The sequence below is a fragment of the Lytechinus variegatus genome, chromosome 3 (assembly GCF_018143015.1).
Source record: "Lytechinus variegatus isolate NC3 chromosome 3, Lvar_3.0, whole genome shotgun sequence".
Lineage (NCBI taxonomy): Eukaryota > Metazoa > Echinodermata > Echinoidea > Temnopleuroida > Toxopneustidae > Lytechinus > Lytechinus variegatus.
Window position 1 is genome coordinate 2,586,188 of NC_054742.1, and position 17,328 is coordinate 2,603,515.

General features: G+C 37.6%; 2 protein-coding genes across 2 annotated transcripts in view; both read left to right on the forward strand.

Moving 5' to 3' along the window:
* Positions 1-5,190, forward strand: part of LOC121411943 (toll-like receptor 6) — a 28,264-nt gene extending 23,074 nt beyond the window's left edge. Inside the window, exon 2 of the mRNA XM_041604855.1 lies at positions 5,087-5,190. Coding sequence (XP_041460789.1) covers positions 5,087-5,190 — 104 coding nt within the window. The remainder of the gene's footprint in view (positions 1-5,086) is intronic.
* Positions 5,191-14,436: 9,246 nt separating this feature from the next.
* The window catches only part of LOC121411944 (atrial natriuretic peptide receptor 1-like), a 38,762-nt gene continuing 35,870 nt past the window's right edge, over positions 14,437-17,328 (forward strand). Inside the window, exon 1 of the mRNA XM_041604856.1 lies at positions 14,437-15,308. Coding sequence (XP_041460790.1) covers positions 14,660-15,308 — 649 coding nt within the window. The 5' untranslated portion in view covers positions 14,437-14,659. The remainder of the gene's footprint in view (positions 15,309-17,328) is intronic.

Here is a 17,328-nt window from a genome sequence, read left to right on the forward strand (position 1 = left end):
TATGTTACATATCCCTAAGGGATTCAAACTAACCCTTGGTGATTTAAAGGTAATCTATTCCTCATGTTTTCGTCCGGCATTGGAGTACTGTACAACAATTTGGCACTCTGGACTTGACGCATCACAGAGAAAACACATTGAGAGGATACAAAACGTGCAATCTGGCCCATTATTGGGCCTTATTACCAATATTAAGTCATCAATACTGATAATAATCTTAGAAACATCCAATTTAAATTTATTCATAGAAGAATTTCAAAACAATTTTTTTTTAATTGGAATTGGAGTAAAAGATTCCCCTTCTAGTAATTTCTGTGAAAAATCACGTTCAGACAATATCGCTCATCTATTTCTTAGATGTAAAAATAAAATTTTATTTTGGAATGAAGTTCACGAATTGTTGATGGCAAGCATATTAAAATTACAAAATTTGGTGACATTAAAAATTGCTTTGGAGTTATAACAGTCATATCAATAACTTTAATCTCACCAATAAGGCAATATAATTGTGTTGTTTGCAAAATATTGAATTCATTCATGTAAATACAAGAATTAAACTCACATTTGCTTACTTTATAATTGGTTTACAAAAATAGAAACAACCGACAGAATTATTTAAACGTAATTTGATGAACTTGCATCGAAGAATAGTGGAATACTTTGTATATAAAATGAAATGTTTGTTGGGATTTGTTTTGAAATGCATGCAATATTTGTAATTACAATGTATCTGTGCATGATTGTGATACTTATGTATGTAGTGAGTTGAGAAATAAAAAAAATATTGAAAAAAAAACAGATTATGACCATGCACGAGAAGTGATCACCTATCTATTCTGGACAAGCGGAGAGAAGGACTATGTATGAAACTAGAAAGGGCGTGGGTCTTCGGCTCAAAATTCACTGCTGAATGATATGCACTGTATGAGCTATAACAAACCACAACATCATCTTCATTCCTCCCCCTTTCACGACTGTCTACCTCCAACACTTGAGGCGGTCCACAAACGTTCACTTTGCAACAGCAATATTATGTACACTGAAGTATACGCTGTGAAAGAACGCTGTTGAAAGAGCGCTGTTCAATAATGGTCATACTACTCAATAATCAATCAAATATGTAAATAATTTCCATATTTATAATCAGTTAATACATGCATATTGATTTAAAACATGATGCGACTTCTCAACAAGCAAACAATGTGTAAACAATATCCATTTATTTATACACATTTCAGTTCAATTCAATTAAATTCATTTATTTTCTCTTTCAATCTTTTTACGTTTACAATGATAGTTCAATATACATATTTACAAAATATAATATATAAATCATTTCTATAATACAGTAATACTATAAAATCGAAAGAGAAGGAGACCAACTAAAAAGCAGAGCTTGTAGGGTGAAGACCCCCTTTCATAAGTAATCAATATGCTATATTGTCTAATATTATGAAGTTTTCTTTGCCTTTAATTTTTGTTTACACTATTTGTAGCAAAATAATAATGATTGTGAGAAGAAATACTACACGATATACCAGATATTGCCATATTCTCAACTTTTAATTTCCGTTCGGGAATTGTTACCCAAATATTTCACATACTTGTGTATCACAGTAATATCAAACATTAATTAATACACCAATACTTCACAAACATGTGTATCGCAGTAATATCAATAAATGTCAATGCCTGCAGAGGAAGGAGAGAGTAAGGCTAAGAATTAACCACATAGGGGGAACCGGGTCACGAGTCACGTGACCAGCTGGGAGGATGGTGGCTCCACCCAGTGTCCCAGTTGCCTGGGACGGGGATCCCCCTACGAAATATCCGATAATCTTGGCCTTTCCCCGCCATTGGCTCACAGAGCTCTTGGTCATTCCATCCCCTGCATGCTTCGAGAAATGATAATGAAATTGCCAAGTACTAAAAAACACCCAAGATGCATGTCGTTTACAGGTTACAACGTCCTGTTAATAACAACCCCAACCATCCAGCCAAATAGTTAACAACCCCAACCAGCCATCCATTTCTTTACAAAACCATATATCAGCCTATGAAGATACATAAATGAATCTTACTAAGCAACAAGACATGCAAACTCATTTAGCTACTCCATGGACAACTGAAAGTCCAAACTTCCTCTAGAGTAGCACGAGGTAATAGCTTTGTATCAACCATCTGTTGGCCTAAAGTCTTGTTGATAACAACCCCAACCATCCAGCCAAATATTTAACAACCCCAACCAGCCAACCAAAATATGTGTATACAACCAAGGAGTTACTCCTTGGTACAACCCCAACCAGCCATCCATTTCTTTACAAAACCATAAAATCAGCCTATGAAGATACATAAATGAATCTTACTAAGCAACAAGACATGCAAACTCATTTAGCCACCCCATTGACAACTGAAAGTCCAAAACTTCCTCTCGAGTATAACCATGAGGTAATAGCTTTGTACCAACCATCTGTTGGCCAATATCTTGTTAATAACAACCCCAGCCATCCAGCCAAATACTTAACAACTCCAACCAGCCAACCAAAATAATATGTGTACAACCCCAACCAGCCATCCAGATCTTTACCAAACCATAAATCAACCTATGAAGATACATAAATGAATCTTACTAAGCAACAAGACATGCAAACTAATTTAGCCACCCCATGGACAACTGAAAGTCCAAATTTCCCTTAGAGTATAACCACGAGGTAATAGCTTTGTACCAACCATCTGTTGGCCTAAAGTCTTGTTGATAACAACCCCAACCATCCAGCCAAATAATAAACAACCCCAACCAGCCAACCAAAATATGTGTATACAACCAAGGAGTTACTCCTGGTACAACCCCAACCAGCCATCCATTTCTTTACAAAACCGTAAAATCATCCTATGAAGATACATAAATGAATCTTACTAAGCAACAAGACATGCAAACTCATTTAGCCACCCCATTGACAACTGAAAGTCCAAACTTCCTCTAGAGTATAACCATGAGGTAATAGCTTTGTACCAACCATCTGTTGGCCAATAGTCCAGGTTTTCTACCAATTACATGTGTTATGTGTCATAGTAATCATATTTTACCATTCCTAGCACAGTGAATGCTAATTATTTCATTAATGCTACCCATTCGTGCCCGTCTCGCATGTTATACTGATAAGATATATATATATTATTATTTTTTTTTCTCTTTCTTTTTTCAACCCTTGGCTAAAAAGAAAATCCACTGATTAGATATATCGACGGAATCCGTAAATGCACCTTAAGGAACATGAATACATGAGGAATGAGGGGTGGGAGGTGGGAAAATGTCTTTCCCGGACGGAAATTAAAACGTGAATGACTCGATTTCATCCGCGCTGATCGCGCATTAGCGCATTTCGGATGTGTAAAATTACCGCGCACGCTTTAATGTGATACAATCCTTCCGGGTGCGCGTTTTGACCGACTTCCCCCAACAGAAGTACACGTGAACTTGACCTCCTTCTGAAGGGCAGTGAACTGGTTCATAGTCAATATTTGTTTACATACTAAAACTTGTATTCTCTCCCAATAGAATTTATTCGATAATCGAATAAACATATTGTGAGAAGAAATACTACACGATATACCAGATATTGCCATATTCTCAACTTTTAATTTCCGTTCGGGAATTGTTACCCAAATATTTCACATACTTGTGTATCACAGTAATATCAAACATTAATTAATACACCAATACTTCACAAACATGTGTATCGCAGTAATATCAATAAATGTCAATGCCTGCAGAGGAAGGAGAGAGTAAGGCTAAGAATTAACCACATAGGGGGAACCGGGTCACGAGTCACGTGACCAGCTGGGAGGATGGTGGCTCCACCCAGTGTCCCAGTTGCCTGGGACGGGGATCCCCCTACGAAATATCCGATAATCTTGGCCTTTCCCCGCCATTGGCTCACAGAGCTCTTGGTCATTCCATCCCCTGCATGCTTCGAGAAATGATAATGAAATTGCCAAGTACTAAAAAACACCCCCAAAACAAATGCCCCCAAACAACACCCATAATTTTTTTTTTTTTTTTTTTTTGCCAATTCTTTGATTTGTTCATTTGCACCAAAGTAGTTACCATTAAGCACTGACCAGAGCAACTTTCGTACCAAGAAAAGAACCATTGGATAGGCACTGTTTCTGTATATCTTGCCATTTGGTAGAAAGAGGTTCTCTGTTCATTAATTAACTCCCAAGTTTATTTTCACTATTACCCATGTCCAATCAGGTGCGAGTGTCCATGCACCCACGCCAATATGACAGATGTGATTGCATTGTAAGGTATAACCAAACTAAATTCAAAACTATCAGCTTGTCTTAATGCCAGTTGCTTAACCTTTGAGCACTTCGTGCTAATGATCTATTGAATTTATTTGTCGGTGTTACTCATTCGTTCATTAAATCTTAATGTTTCTCTTGTATTTCTCTTCGGTATGAGCCGAAGGTACCGTTTGGTTAAAAAGATAACGAACCAATATAAGCATGAGAAAAACCATTATAATAGTATGAGTGCCATATCATGGGTTGTGTAATTAAACAACACTTCCCTGCACGTCCAGTGTCTTTCCTTCGCTATTCCCAGATCAATTAAAGGAATCGCACTCGCCAATCCTGGGACTCTTAGAGCTCTCTTATTCATTCAAGTCTTGTCCAGCATGTCCAGTGAGGGCAAATTAACCTGCCCTATTGAAATCACTAATCAGGATGTCACTTCCTTCGTCTGACCGTTGGATGCCACCTCTGTTGTAGTACCGGTGTTCATGATAGTGTAAGATGTGGTTGATAAATGACGCATTGTGCATGCACCGAATCCTTCTCTTGGCATATATACTCGTTCACAGATTTCCTGACACTGTCACTAGCTGCCTGTGAGGTGATAGTTCTTTCTTGTGCATAATAGTAAGGCGTGGCAAGATGCTTGAGAAACATATGTCGCACCACGGCCGTAGAGCTCTGGTTGAATTCAGTGCGTTATCTCCAGCTTGTCTACTTTCTTTGGCACTATATAGCTGCCCAATCATTGAATCCATTGGATCCCACGTGAATGATTATTAAGGTTGGTATGGGGCTGTATCTCAGTCCCCCTTGGAGGTCACTCGGGCAGTTGGGAAGCGTAGTACCCCCACGGCTCCACCAACTAGTACACCTCGTAGCCTTTAATCAGCCCCCAAGGTTGTGGTTCCCCGTGGTGACGGCCCTCTCCCGAGCCCTCATTGTAAGCTGTCGCCAAACAGCCAGATTCTTCGAGCCCTGCAAGGAGAAACCAGAAATCTTTCCGAGTATATATTCTTTATGGTAGCCTATGCCGTACATGCATGTCAGTATGAGAAAATTTATTGGTATCCAGATGTATGGATATAATATGGTAAATGTAATTATATATAATTACATCTAAGCTGGAGTTGCATTGGGACACGGCATGTAAATACCCTTAATGATATTCGAAAATAACTATCAATTGTGGTAGTGAGTTTACTGAACCTGAAAAATGACCCCAACATCTGTTCATATGAGCATTATTTATGCCAGTGGATTCTGCAAGAAATTGTGAGTTCTGATGAATAATCAAAGTACATGTAAGCATACATTCCACGGATTTGTCTAGTCTTTTCCTTTATTTGCCTGTATTGGCGTTGCCCATGGTAACTGATAACCGGCTTAGGTTTCATGTTTCCACAAGATTCGATTCATTTAAATGTACCAGATCTCTGGCGATATAAACTCATATTGACGGCAACTACTCTGATTTATCTTTAAGTTGAAGTTAAATTGGCACCTGTAATTACCCATACTTCTTTTTACTTTGGACTTGCGTTGGGACATGTAAAATACCCATAATTCCTTTTCAGGTTGATTTGTCATGGATCATGTTAAAATCACCTAATTACCTTTAAGCCGGAGTTGTATTGTGCGTGTAAATACCCTAATTCTGTTAATTTGGTGTTGCATGTAAACTATACACATTGACATGAAGAACTTTCGGCAGAAGCATGCCTATTTAAACTTAAGGCCAATTAAGATTTACTTGCTCTTCTCATGCACGTAGCTCCCGACTTTTTATCTCTGTTTTCCAGTTATCAAGTTTATGAATATTTTTTTTTTTCAGCCTTTATTATTATTATTTTTTTTTCATTTATTTTGGCTTGTTAATCAATTTATTTTAACTAATAGTTGTAGCAGAAGAGTATCATAATCAACAATATTCATACACTGTTTATAACCTCTAAAACTACAGAAATAAGCCAAATTGCAGACGCCTTTTTTTTATTTCCAAGGGAGCGAACTTTGTTAAGTTCCTTTTTTTTCCATTTATTTATTTATTTATTTATTTACATCCCGCCAATATTAAAGGTATTGTTTAACTTTGCGGGCTGCCGATTTAAAAATTTCTCAAACCAAGATGAATTATGCGTACAAGTGCATGTATCACAACTAATAAACCCTGAAAACAACCATTATTGAGAATGAAAAGCTAAAACTACAACATGTACAAGGCAAACCCCGATTTTGTAATTAGGCGTCTTATAGATGCTTGAATAGTACACATAAGTGTATGGGATGAAATTAAGATGGTATTTCCGGTCACTTTATATTTCAATTTTTGAAAAACTAAATAATTATTTTCGAACGCAATTTTTTCTTGGCTTCATTTTTGTAACATATCACAGACGCAGATGACAAGTGTGACCTTCTAGCTCAATTTTTTTTTTTAAAAGTCAAACCAATGTTAACCAATCCCTTTAAGCTCTTGCAAAATCAGCAGAAGACCACTGGTCACCCATATTCCCCTCACTGATCAATTCCAAAAAGCAGCCACCTGTACATTTATGAAACGTGCTGAGTAAGTAATCCGTGGCTTTCTTTTGATATAAACCATGGGTGTGTATCTGCGTAACATCATCTCAATTACAAGAATGCACTGACATCCTCCCCGAAAACCAATTATCCAAACTACTACAGTTGGGTAAATACCACCCATTTTATCACATAAGACATTTACGACTTCATTTCCAGGTTCACCCGTTCACCTACATGTACACTTGAACTAAATGGCTTACTTCATTTGCATGTATTGTATTAAAAAACGCAACACATGGAAATTATGACCGAAGCTTTTAACAGGGCTCAGCCACATAGTACATCCAAATACAAGCCCATGCCCGCCTATCTATATCCATTAATTTCCACTTGACCCCTTCCGGAATTATTGTTTCATCATTATTTATATTTACCGCTATTAACATTACTAGCAAAATTATTATTACAATTGTTGCCATTCATGATATAGTCGATATCATCTCAGTTCCAACTACTCACGGGCAATCTAGGCTCCTGTACTATTATTCTTCAACCATAAATTGTAAGATTTTATTGTGTTGAAGATTGACAAAGCGCTATATAAAAAACAATCGCTGCTTGCCGAACCCCTTGAACTTGCCCCTTCCAAAAGAGAGCAACAATATTGCACACTATTGGTAATAATACTATCCAGATAGAGGTAGGAGTTCCATGCTAGTTCGCATTGGTGAGTGCATGGTAAATTGACCGTTACTGTGTTTTCTCGAGATTTAAAACTCAAAAGCAGTCCCAAACATCGACATCCATTCCATACAAACCTAATTCCAAATACCAACCTCCTTTCAAGGCGTATGAACCGTACCATTATTGATGCTTCAAGGTGTAGATCTTGGGATATTTATTTTTATATTCCATTATCAATACTACCAACTCTATTGTTCCTTTATTTACCGTGTATGTTTTCTATCTATCTCTATATTTATTTATTTTATTTATTTCTTTTTTCTTCATTATTATTATTTTTTTTCTTTATTTATTCATTTTTTGTTGAAAGACTGAGAGAATTCCATTCAATCACATTTCAAGCTAGCCGGACAGGGATAAATTCGAGACCATCTCGCTCGACCAACCATCCAAATTAAATCAAAGAGGTCAACATTTATCTTTCAAGCTGATTTATTGCGCATAATATAGACGGCCTTTATGGTTTATCTGCCAGCTGAACCAGGGCCTAAAACAGACAAGTCTAGTCTATGGCTACATCTACTCAGAAATAGAACTAGGCCTAGGCTCTAGCCTAACTTCCATTGTGAAGTTGATATTAAAGATGTAGGCCTACATGTAGCTGTAGGCTGCGCACAGAACTGGCAGTAGACTGGATCTGACGAAGAATTGACTTTTCCCATTCAATTTAATTTGAAAAAGTTCGGGCATTTCTCCAATTGCAAAAACGGCGTCTTAGAATTAGGCCTAATTCTGGTCCTAGATAGATATTCTAACCCTATACGTATCAAATCTGGCCAAAATTATGAAAATTTAATATAATTTAGGCATTATTAGATCTTTAATTTATCCAGATCTAATCTAGCCTACTTCTGACGTAGAGTCTAGACTACCCCAAAAATCTAAACAACCGGCTTCGGAATTACAATGATTCAGTGTTATTGGCCAAGCCGGGCACTACGTTGTAGTCCTGAGTAAGACCAGGTCCAGGCCAGGCTAACGTTAGGCCCGGGCTCGATATTTATTTATATTTTCACCTATGCGGCAGTGGTAATACCACTAATTTCTTCAGTTTAAACGACGTTTGTACCCAATTAATAGGCCTATGTATCAATCCATTCTGTATGAATTTATCTGAATTGGTAGCAATTTCAAAATTTAGACCCCTAGACCTTGATCCACAGCCAAGTGATTAAAATTAACTGCAGGCTAGGTCCACATCTACATGTGCTATGGCGTGACATTAAAATAGGCCCTAATCGCTAGCACTTGCATTTTCCCTGGGTCTGGGACTAAAGGCAAGCCCTGGTTGAATTATCACTGCAAAATGAGCGAAATGTTAATCTAGGCCTAGCGTTATATTGTCAGCTGTATTCCCAAGACAATTCACCCCCTGAGTTTCCGTCGAAGTTAACCCTCATTCTATTTCTACTAGTTTTAGGCACAATAGGCCTACTAATGAGAATGAGTGACACAAGTTCACCAGAGCCAGAGGCCTGGATTACAGGCCCAAGGCTGGTTAACTCACCGGATGACTGGTGGCTCGTCGTGGGTTAACGTGGGTGGGAGGTGGTTGCTTGTTGAGAGCTCTATCTCTGGTCCATCGCCTAGCGAAGGCTCGATCACCCCCGGTCTGGTCGGCTGCTGGCTTGCCGGGCTCTCCGTTGTGGCTCTCGTTGCTCGTAGTCGTACCGGTACCCGTACCGGTACTCTGACCGCATAGACTCCGTGGACGTGGGCGTCTCCTTGAACCTTTGGCTCCTTTCCCCCTGGCCCTGCCTCCTCTGCTGGTTGATCCTTTATGTTTTCCCATCTTGAGGCATTGATTATTTCATTGAACCAGTCAAGTTTTGATGTCTGCCGCGATAATCATACTTTAGAGTCGACCGTCGAAATTGAGGAGCCAGTACCGTACCGTAATGTGGTCGAAGAGTTAGCTTATCAATCTGCAGTGTAGCTGGCCTACAGTACATGCGACTAAAATTGAGTTTTAGTGAATTCACGTGTGAGATGTCTCCGAGGCCGGCCGAGGTAGCCTATATAAGTAAATTGGTTCCGTAGATCTGTCCGAATTAAAGGACTAGGCCGAAGCGAAGAGTACCGTATAGGCCTAGAATCTAGGCCTACCCTAAATTTAACCATCTTAACACTAACAGTTTTCAGATGTACACAGTATCAGTGCCAGTGGAATATGTTCCGATGGTATAGAGTCCGGCTAGGGTTGGATTTAGTTTTCCGTGTATAGATCCAGATCGCGATAAAGTACCGTAAATAGTTCTATCTGAGATATCTCCGTGCATGGCCATGGGGATCGTGTTTCCGAATAAATCCGAGTAAAAGGTACCGTAGTACCACCGTGATCATAAAAAATGTCTTTCCCGGACGGAAATTAAAAAGTGAATGACTCGATTTCATCCGCGCTGATCGCGCATTAGCGCATTTCGGATGTGTAAAATTACCGCGCACGCTTTAATGTGATACAATCCTTCCGGGTGCGCGTTTTGACCGACTTCCCCCAACAGAAGTACACGTGAACTTGACCTCCTTCTGAAGGGCAGTGAACTGGTTCATAGTCAATATTTGTTTACATACTAAAACTTGTATTCTCTCCCAATAGAATTTATTCGATAATCGAATAAACATATTTTATATATATATATATATATATATATAAACATACACCCATAAAGGCACAAATATGAATTTTACTTTTATCACATCTATTATTGCTCGTTTTCAATGGGCATAGTTGTTTTATCCCATCTTAGTATAATAAAATATTCATACTAATTCCATATTTTATAGCCGATAACTATTTAGTAAATCGTTAGTTTTATGTCTTTTGTTATTTCCGTTTAAGCCAGGTACACCTGACTAATTTACATGTATACGCCTATCTCATAAAAATCCCATTAGGTAGTTCATCTAATCTTATTGACATCCTTTCCAGTTTTCTTTTCCTTATTATTTAGTTATTTAAAACGGCTTATTGCAACAAGGATATCTATAGCGGCTGAAAAGCCGAATTGCATAATCCTTTACATACATTTAAATAAAATGCATTCAACATCAAATAAAAATGTTCAATTTACATCCCGGCACAGTTACATAATCTTCAATTCCTTAACAAAATACACCAAAAAAAAAATTATTTCAGTTTTTTTTTTTAGATTTTACTTATTTAAGCACATAATACTTTATCCCCAATAGAATCATATTGTGGTTACAAATATACGAGATTCATGTTATTCCTTTTTATATTCTACTCTCTTTTTTTCAAATTTCATCATATAATATTGATTTTATTACTTTCACATGTTAATTTTTTATGATTATTGATATTGTATATATTATGTAGTTTTCCTTGTAAAAAAATCCGCAATTCAGCCTTTGGCTGCGATTAAGTTTTATTAATACACCCTTTCAATTTCAACATCATGACAGAGAATTAAAAGCACAAGTCTTTTCTGAAAGCAAAGTCATATCCGATGTTAACACTTCAGGGTCACTTTCATATAAAATCATCGAAATCTAGTGTTCCGAGATTGCAGTTTAATCTTATATAGTCACAGTTATTTGGGATTGTAACTCATGTTTACACGACATCTGCTTTTTATTCACCAACATTGATGAAACGGACCTCATCATTAATTTTTCCTGTTCACCATCTGCTGCCACCTATCGGTTTCTTTTATTTGTTCAGAGATCCACTTTTCAAAAATCTCTCACTTTCCTTTCCTTACCTATACGTTTGACCGACGAAACCGATGACCAATGATCAAAACTCATGTACATCCGACGAAAGGAAAACAAAAATTTGTAAGGTTGACGATCAGTTTATATCTGTCCGTCAATCGGACCGGGTTTGCCCTAACTACTAACCCGTGTAGGGGTAAATGTTCTAAGCTTAAAGCATTTTTTTTTTCATACTCCTCACAAACTTTTCAAAAAAGGATAGCTCTTGGGAACCTTGAATCAATGTATAGCGTGTCCCACAGAAAATGTAAGTGTATATAAGGGTATAATATTAGGATTACATTATATTGTTTATAGTTTTACATCCGTAAGTCATAATTCATTTTTACCAAACTGGATGAACTTTGGGCGTAAGGGCGCAGTTTAACAGTATTCTGCGTCCACCGTTGCGTCTAGAAAAAAGTTAATTTTCCTGCACATGACCTTATTTTTAGATAAATCATTTATATTGTCAAAACGGATAAAAAGAATAATTCAACATTTCCAATTTAGGCTTACTGTTTCGGAAGCTTGCAATTTAAAGTTTTATGATTTATACATCGCTATTTTCTGACTTTTTTTTTTTTGGGGGGGGTTCTTAATCAAAAGGGACCCTATTATATAGATACTTTTAACATATGACCTTCTAATAATAATACAAACATATATTCAACAAGAAATACTCATAACTTTTATCTCTGAAATATGTATATATACTTTTCATAGAACAGTTATTAGACACAAAGGACGTCATCTGGAACGATTTGGACAACAGAAATTGAAACGTGCCCATCTATGTTATGATGATAGTTATTGACTAAGTAGTCCCTCCAGTTTATTATTATTATTATTTTAAACATAAATGTAAATCATGTCAACTCTCCATCAACTCCTAATGCGCAGAACTTAAGTGGGTTGACCTCGATAGGTCTCTGGCCTTTGCAAATCAGTTACGTCCACTGCATGTTGGTTTACCCTTTTCCGAAGTCATTATCTTGATTTTTCTTTAATTCATTGTTTTCCTTTTATTGTTCAACAAGTGGAATGCCTCTGGCCGTCTCACCTGCATCACGCGGTTTAATATTGCAGCAGTGCTGACTTTGAAAATAACTCTTACTCGCACAAGATGTTCAGTGATTCATGGTTACTCTTATGTCCACTTTTTATGAACTAGACCAATAAACTTACAGAGATATGATGGTTATTCAACAAAAAAAACCAACATGGCCAAAGTTCATTGGCCTTACATGACCTTTGACCTTGATCATGTGACTTGAAACTCGAACAGGGTGTTCAGTGATACTTGATTACTCTTATGTCCAAGATTCATGAATCAGATCCAAAAACTTTCAAAGTTATGATGGTAATTCAACAGTTACACCCAATTCGGCCAAAGTTCATTGACCTTTGACCTTGGTCATGTGACCTGAAATGCGCACAAAATGTTCAGCGATGCTTTATTACTATTATGTCAATGTTTCATGAATCAGATCCATAAACTTTCAAAGTTATGATGGGAATTCAACAGATACCCCCATTCGGCCAAAGTTCATTGACCCTAAATGACCTTTGACCTTGATCATGTGACATAAAACTCACACAGGATGTTCAGTGATACTTGATTAACCTTATGTCTAAGTTTAATGAACTAGGTCCATATATTTTCTAAGTTATGATGACATTTCAAAAACTTAAACTCAGGTTAAGATTTCGATGTTGATTCCTCCAACATGGTCTAAGTTCATTGCCCTAAATGACCTTTGACCTTTGACCATTTGAACTTGAATATTTCCCCAAGAAGCAAGGTGGTAGGGCTAAGCGAAAGCAGAACGGGTAGTTGAGGGCTTCCTTCTGTAAACGAACGCGATTGTCCGCATAATCCGTACTTGTCCGTAAACAATTCAATTTATTTTTAATTCAATTTCAAACGGATGTGTTTGGATACGAGTACTTGCGGGTAAGTGCGAACACGGACGGTGGACGCAAATGGAGGCGATGTGAAAAAAAAATCACGGATGATCTGCGTCCAAGCTACGGATTAGTTCGTACATTTACGAATAGTTGCATTTATTTTCGATTACTTGCGTTCGTCAGCAACCTCGACGACTCCCTGCGAAATTTTGGATATTTCAAAATTTCGCAGGCTTGGCGCCGTAAGTCTGAGTCCCACTACGGATCAGTTAAGAATATATACGTCTATACTTACGAGACTGCGTATAGCTGCGTCCATGTCGCGCCCACTAATCCGTATCTATCGGCGGCAGACGTAACTCAGCGTAATTGACTGCGTGACTGTGGCTTCAAACGAATTCGATAAAATAAATGCTCCTTTGCCATTACATCATCATATACAATATGATCTGGTAATTTTTACTTTATACTCATTTAGATTGCTATTAGCACTTTTGTGGGACACGCTGTAAGCCTTTTGTTCTCGATTCTCATTTATTTTGAAATAAGGTCTGGCACAATAAAATGATACAAACCGTTAGGTGAAAATAAAAATATGAAATAACGAGAGATGCAAGGCGACTTGACGTAGCTGAAAAAAAAAATTATAATTCAGTTCCTAGAAGCCCAGAGCTTAGAATAAAGTCATAGAGATGACTGTAACACATATAAAATAAACCAGAGGTATTTCCATCTACACCCAGTCCAATCACCTTGCATCTCCCCCTCCCCTCTCTCTTATATGCACATACGAGGAAGATTAGTTACAGCAAATGAGAAGTAACAACAAATATTGATAATAAAACTAATTTAAACTAATTATGCTGAAATGCATAATCAGAAAACTTCAATTTTTGATAAAGTCTTAGTCTTGTTATTCTGTTTTTGTATAAAGGTTGAGTGAAAGATTGTTTGTAAACATGAACGAGGTAGCCATCTAACTCTTAAGAAATGTTTTCGGTTAAAGATCTTTGTATGATCTCAAACACCTGATGAATGCACGAATGAGGAATGTTTTCATTCAAGACAGTATACGAATCATATTAGCTACTTCTGCGTTAATAAGTGTGAAAAGAATAGAGATCTCCGAGGACGCGCGATTCAAGCTTGAAACTTGCACAACAGGATTCTCTTCACTATTGTACGTTTAAGTCTCGTATTGTTGGAAGTGATCACTCGATTGCTTGATGAGTGACATCGTTGGGTGTACATGTCCGCCAGTACAATCCTGAACGGTAGACGAAATCGCGATGGTCGTACCAAGATAACTAAAAACTCATCAGATCATCACATTTAGCTACATTTTGTCATAATTATGAGAGGGGAGAAATCAATTAATAAAGAAATTGTTGGTCAAATTTAATTTTCATTGATGGCTTGATACTATTTTCGAAAGCTATTGACATAAAAACAATAACAAAAAATGATTCTGTTTGTAATTTTATGCGCCACTGGTCTTTTATCTTTGGGACAAGCTATCAATCTCGACGTACATGCTCTTTATGGTGTCATTCCTCAAATGAGTGCCTCAAACATCGCTCCTGCAGTAGAACTCGCCATCGAAGAGATCAATCGTCGTGTCGATGATCACGGATACAATAACTTTTCAATAACTGTTCATCCTCACGTCAGTCGTTGCTTTGTGAGTTTGACAGCCAGCGCCATTGCCGCGGAACAGTACTACAACGGCGATGGTCGAGTGGCAGCGTTTCTTGGACCCTCTTGTAGCGGTCTAATGAGAGGTGTTGCTGAATTGAGTGCAATATGGGGCGTCCCAGTACTCTCTGGACTAACTACATCCTTAGAAACATCGGAGAAGCGATTTTACAAAACATTGACGAGATCCACTCTTATATTAGCTGCAGGATACGGCTATGCTGTTGAGACTTTGGTCAATCAATTCAATTGGGGAACAGCGGCATGGTTATGGATAGGAAGAGGATATCAGGTGGTTCACGTTTCAGCTGGTAAACGTCGTTTCGATGAAATAGGCGTAACATATAAAGAAATCCTTACATTGGACTATGCAAGCACAGAACTAGCATTGGAAGATACTATTTCATCCGCGAGAGGTAGGTCAACATGTCTATTCAACTTTCAAAATTAATATTGAACGAATTTGTCGAATATTTATATCATTTTCTTCTCTACAGTACTGTCAAACCTTGTTCGCGAAAACTGCCTGAAATAAAGGACTTTGATGTGGCCCTATTCATGACATTGAGGTTGATACCGAGTTAAAAAAATTCGTTACAACTAGTTCCACGTGGTTGAATTATTTTTTTTAACGATAACTCCTCATGGTCTGATCCGCGTAGGCATAAATCGATGGAATATAAAGCTTCATTACATTGAGAAAAATGCTAATCAATAAACTGAACAAAACAGTTATCATATTCAAGATGTAGACATTATTTATCTGCTTTAAAGTTGCGGCGATCTATCGATTTATTTTTTTATCAAACAAGCGGCAAGCAAGGCTTTCTAAATGTTTTGCAATAACAAAAAAGAACTAGGTAAAGAACATCTTAAAATCAAACGATTAAAATTGGAATAGAGAGAGATGGAGAGAGATAGAGGCGGGGGTGGAGGGGGCTATAAAAATCTTGAAATAATCGTAGGAAGAAAACAGAGGTGCAACGGGGATTCACATTCGTGCCCCTCATTTTTATTGTGATAGTTAATGATCTTTTACAGGAAATATCTGAATGTCAACTTATAAAGTTTCCCTCGTTTTGTAAGATTTCAGTCTATTCACTAACACTTGAAATCGAGGTGCCCGTTTTCGTCTATTCATTCACACAGAACTACCCGCTTTAGTCTATTCACTCACATAGAACCCGTTTTAGTCTATTCACTCACATAGAACTCGTGGTACCCGTTTTAGTCTTTTCACTCACATAAAGCTTGAGGTACCCGTTTTAGTCTATTCACTCACACAGAACTCGAGGTACCCGTTTTAGTCTATTCACTCACACAAAACTCGAGGTACCCGTTTTAGTCTATTCACTCACACAAAACTCGAGGTACCCGTTTTAGTCTATTCACTCACACAGAACTCGAGGTACCCGTTTTAGTCTATTCACTCACACATAACTCGAGGTACCCGTTTTAGACTATTCACTCACACAGAACTCGAGGTACCCGTTTTAGTCTATTCACTCACACAAAAGTCGAGGTACCCGTTTTAGTCTATTCACTCACACAGAACTCGAGGTATAATAGTCTATTCTCTCACACAAAACTCGAGGTACCCGTTTAAGTCTCTTCACTCACACAGAACTCGAGGTACCCGTTTTAGTCTATTCACTCACACAGAACTCGAGGTACCCGTTTTAGTCTATTCACTCACACAGAAATCGTGGTACCCGTTTTAGTCCATTCACTCACACAAAAGTCGAGGTACCCGTTTTAGTCTATTCACTCACACAGCACTCGAGGTATAATAGTCTATTCACTCACACAAAACTCGAGGTACCCGTTTTAGTCTATTCACTCTCACAGAACTCGAGGTATAATAGTCTATTCACTCACACAAAACTCGAGGTACCCGTTTTAGTCTATTCACTCACACAGAACTCGAGGTACCCGTTTTAGTCTATTCACCAACACAGAACTCGAGGTACCCGTTTTAGTCTATTCACTCACACAGAAATCGTGGTACCCGTTTTAGTCTATTCACTAACACAGAACTCGAGGTACCCGTTTTAGTCTATTCACCAACACAGAACTCGAGGTACCTGTTTTCGTCAACAGTGTCATGTACCCTAACCCAATTCTAAAAACATCTCATTCTTTTCATTTATTGATTTATTCAAGTCCATTAAAATACATAGAGCATATACGAACAAATAAAAAAAAAACACAAAAAGAAAAAAAAAGGTACGTAGGAAGACGCAAGTAAGAAAAAAAAGCTGTAGGATTGTACATGCTATTAAGTACATGCATAAAAATGAACGTGAAATGGGAAGCTGCAAAAGAACAAAGCAAAGGTTCTGTCGAGGCAGTCCCTATGGACAGTAGAATATTCAAGACTTGTACTGATAAAAATCAACATAATAATAAGGAAATATGATAGGATAAATTAAATAA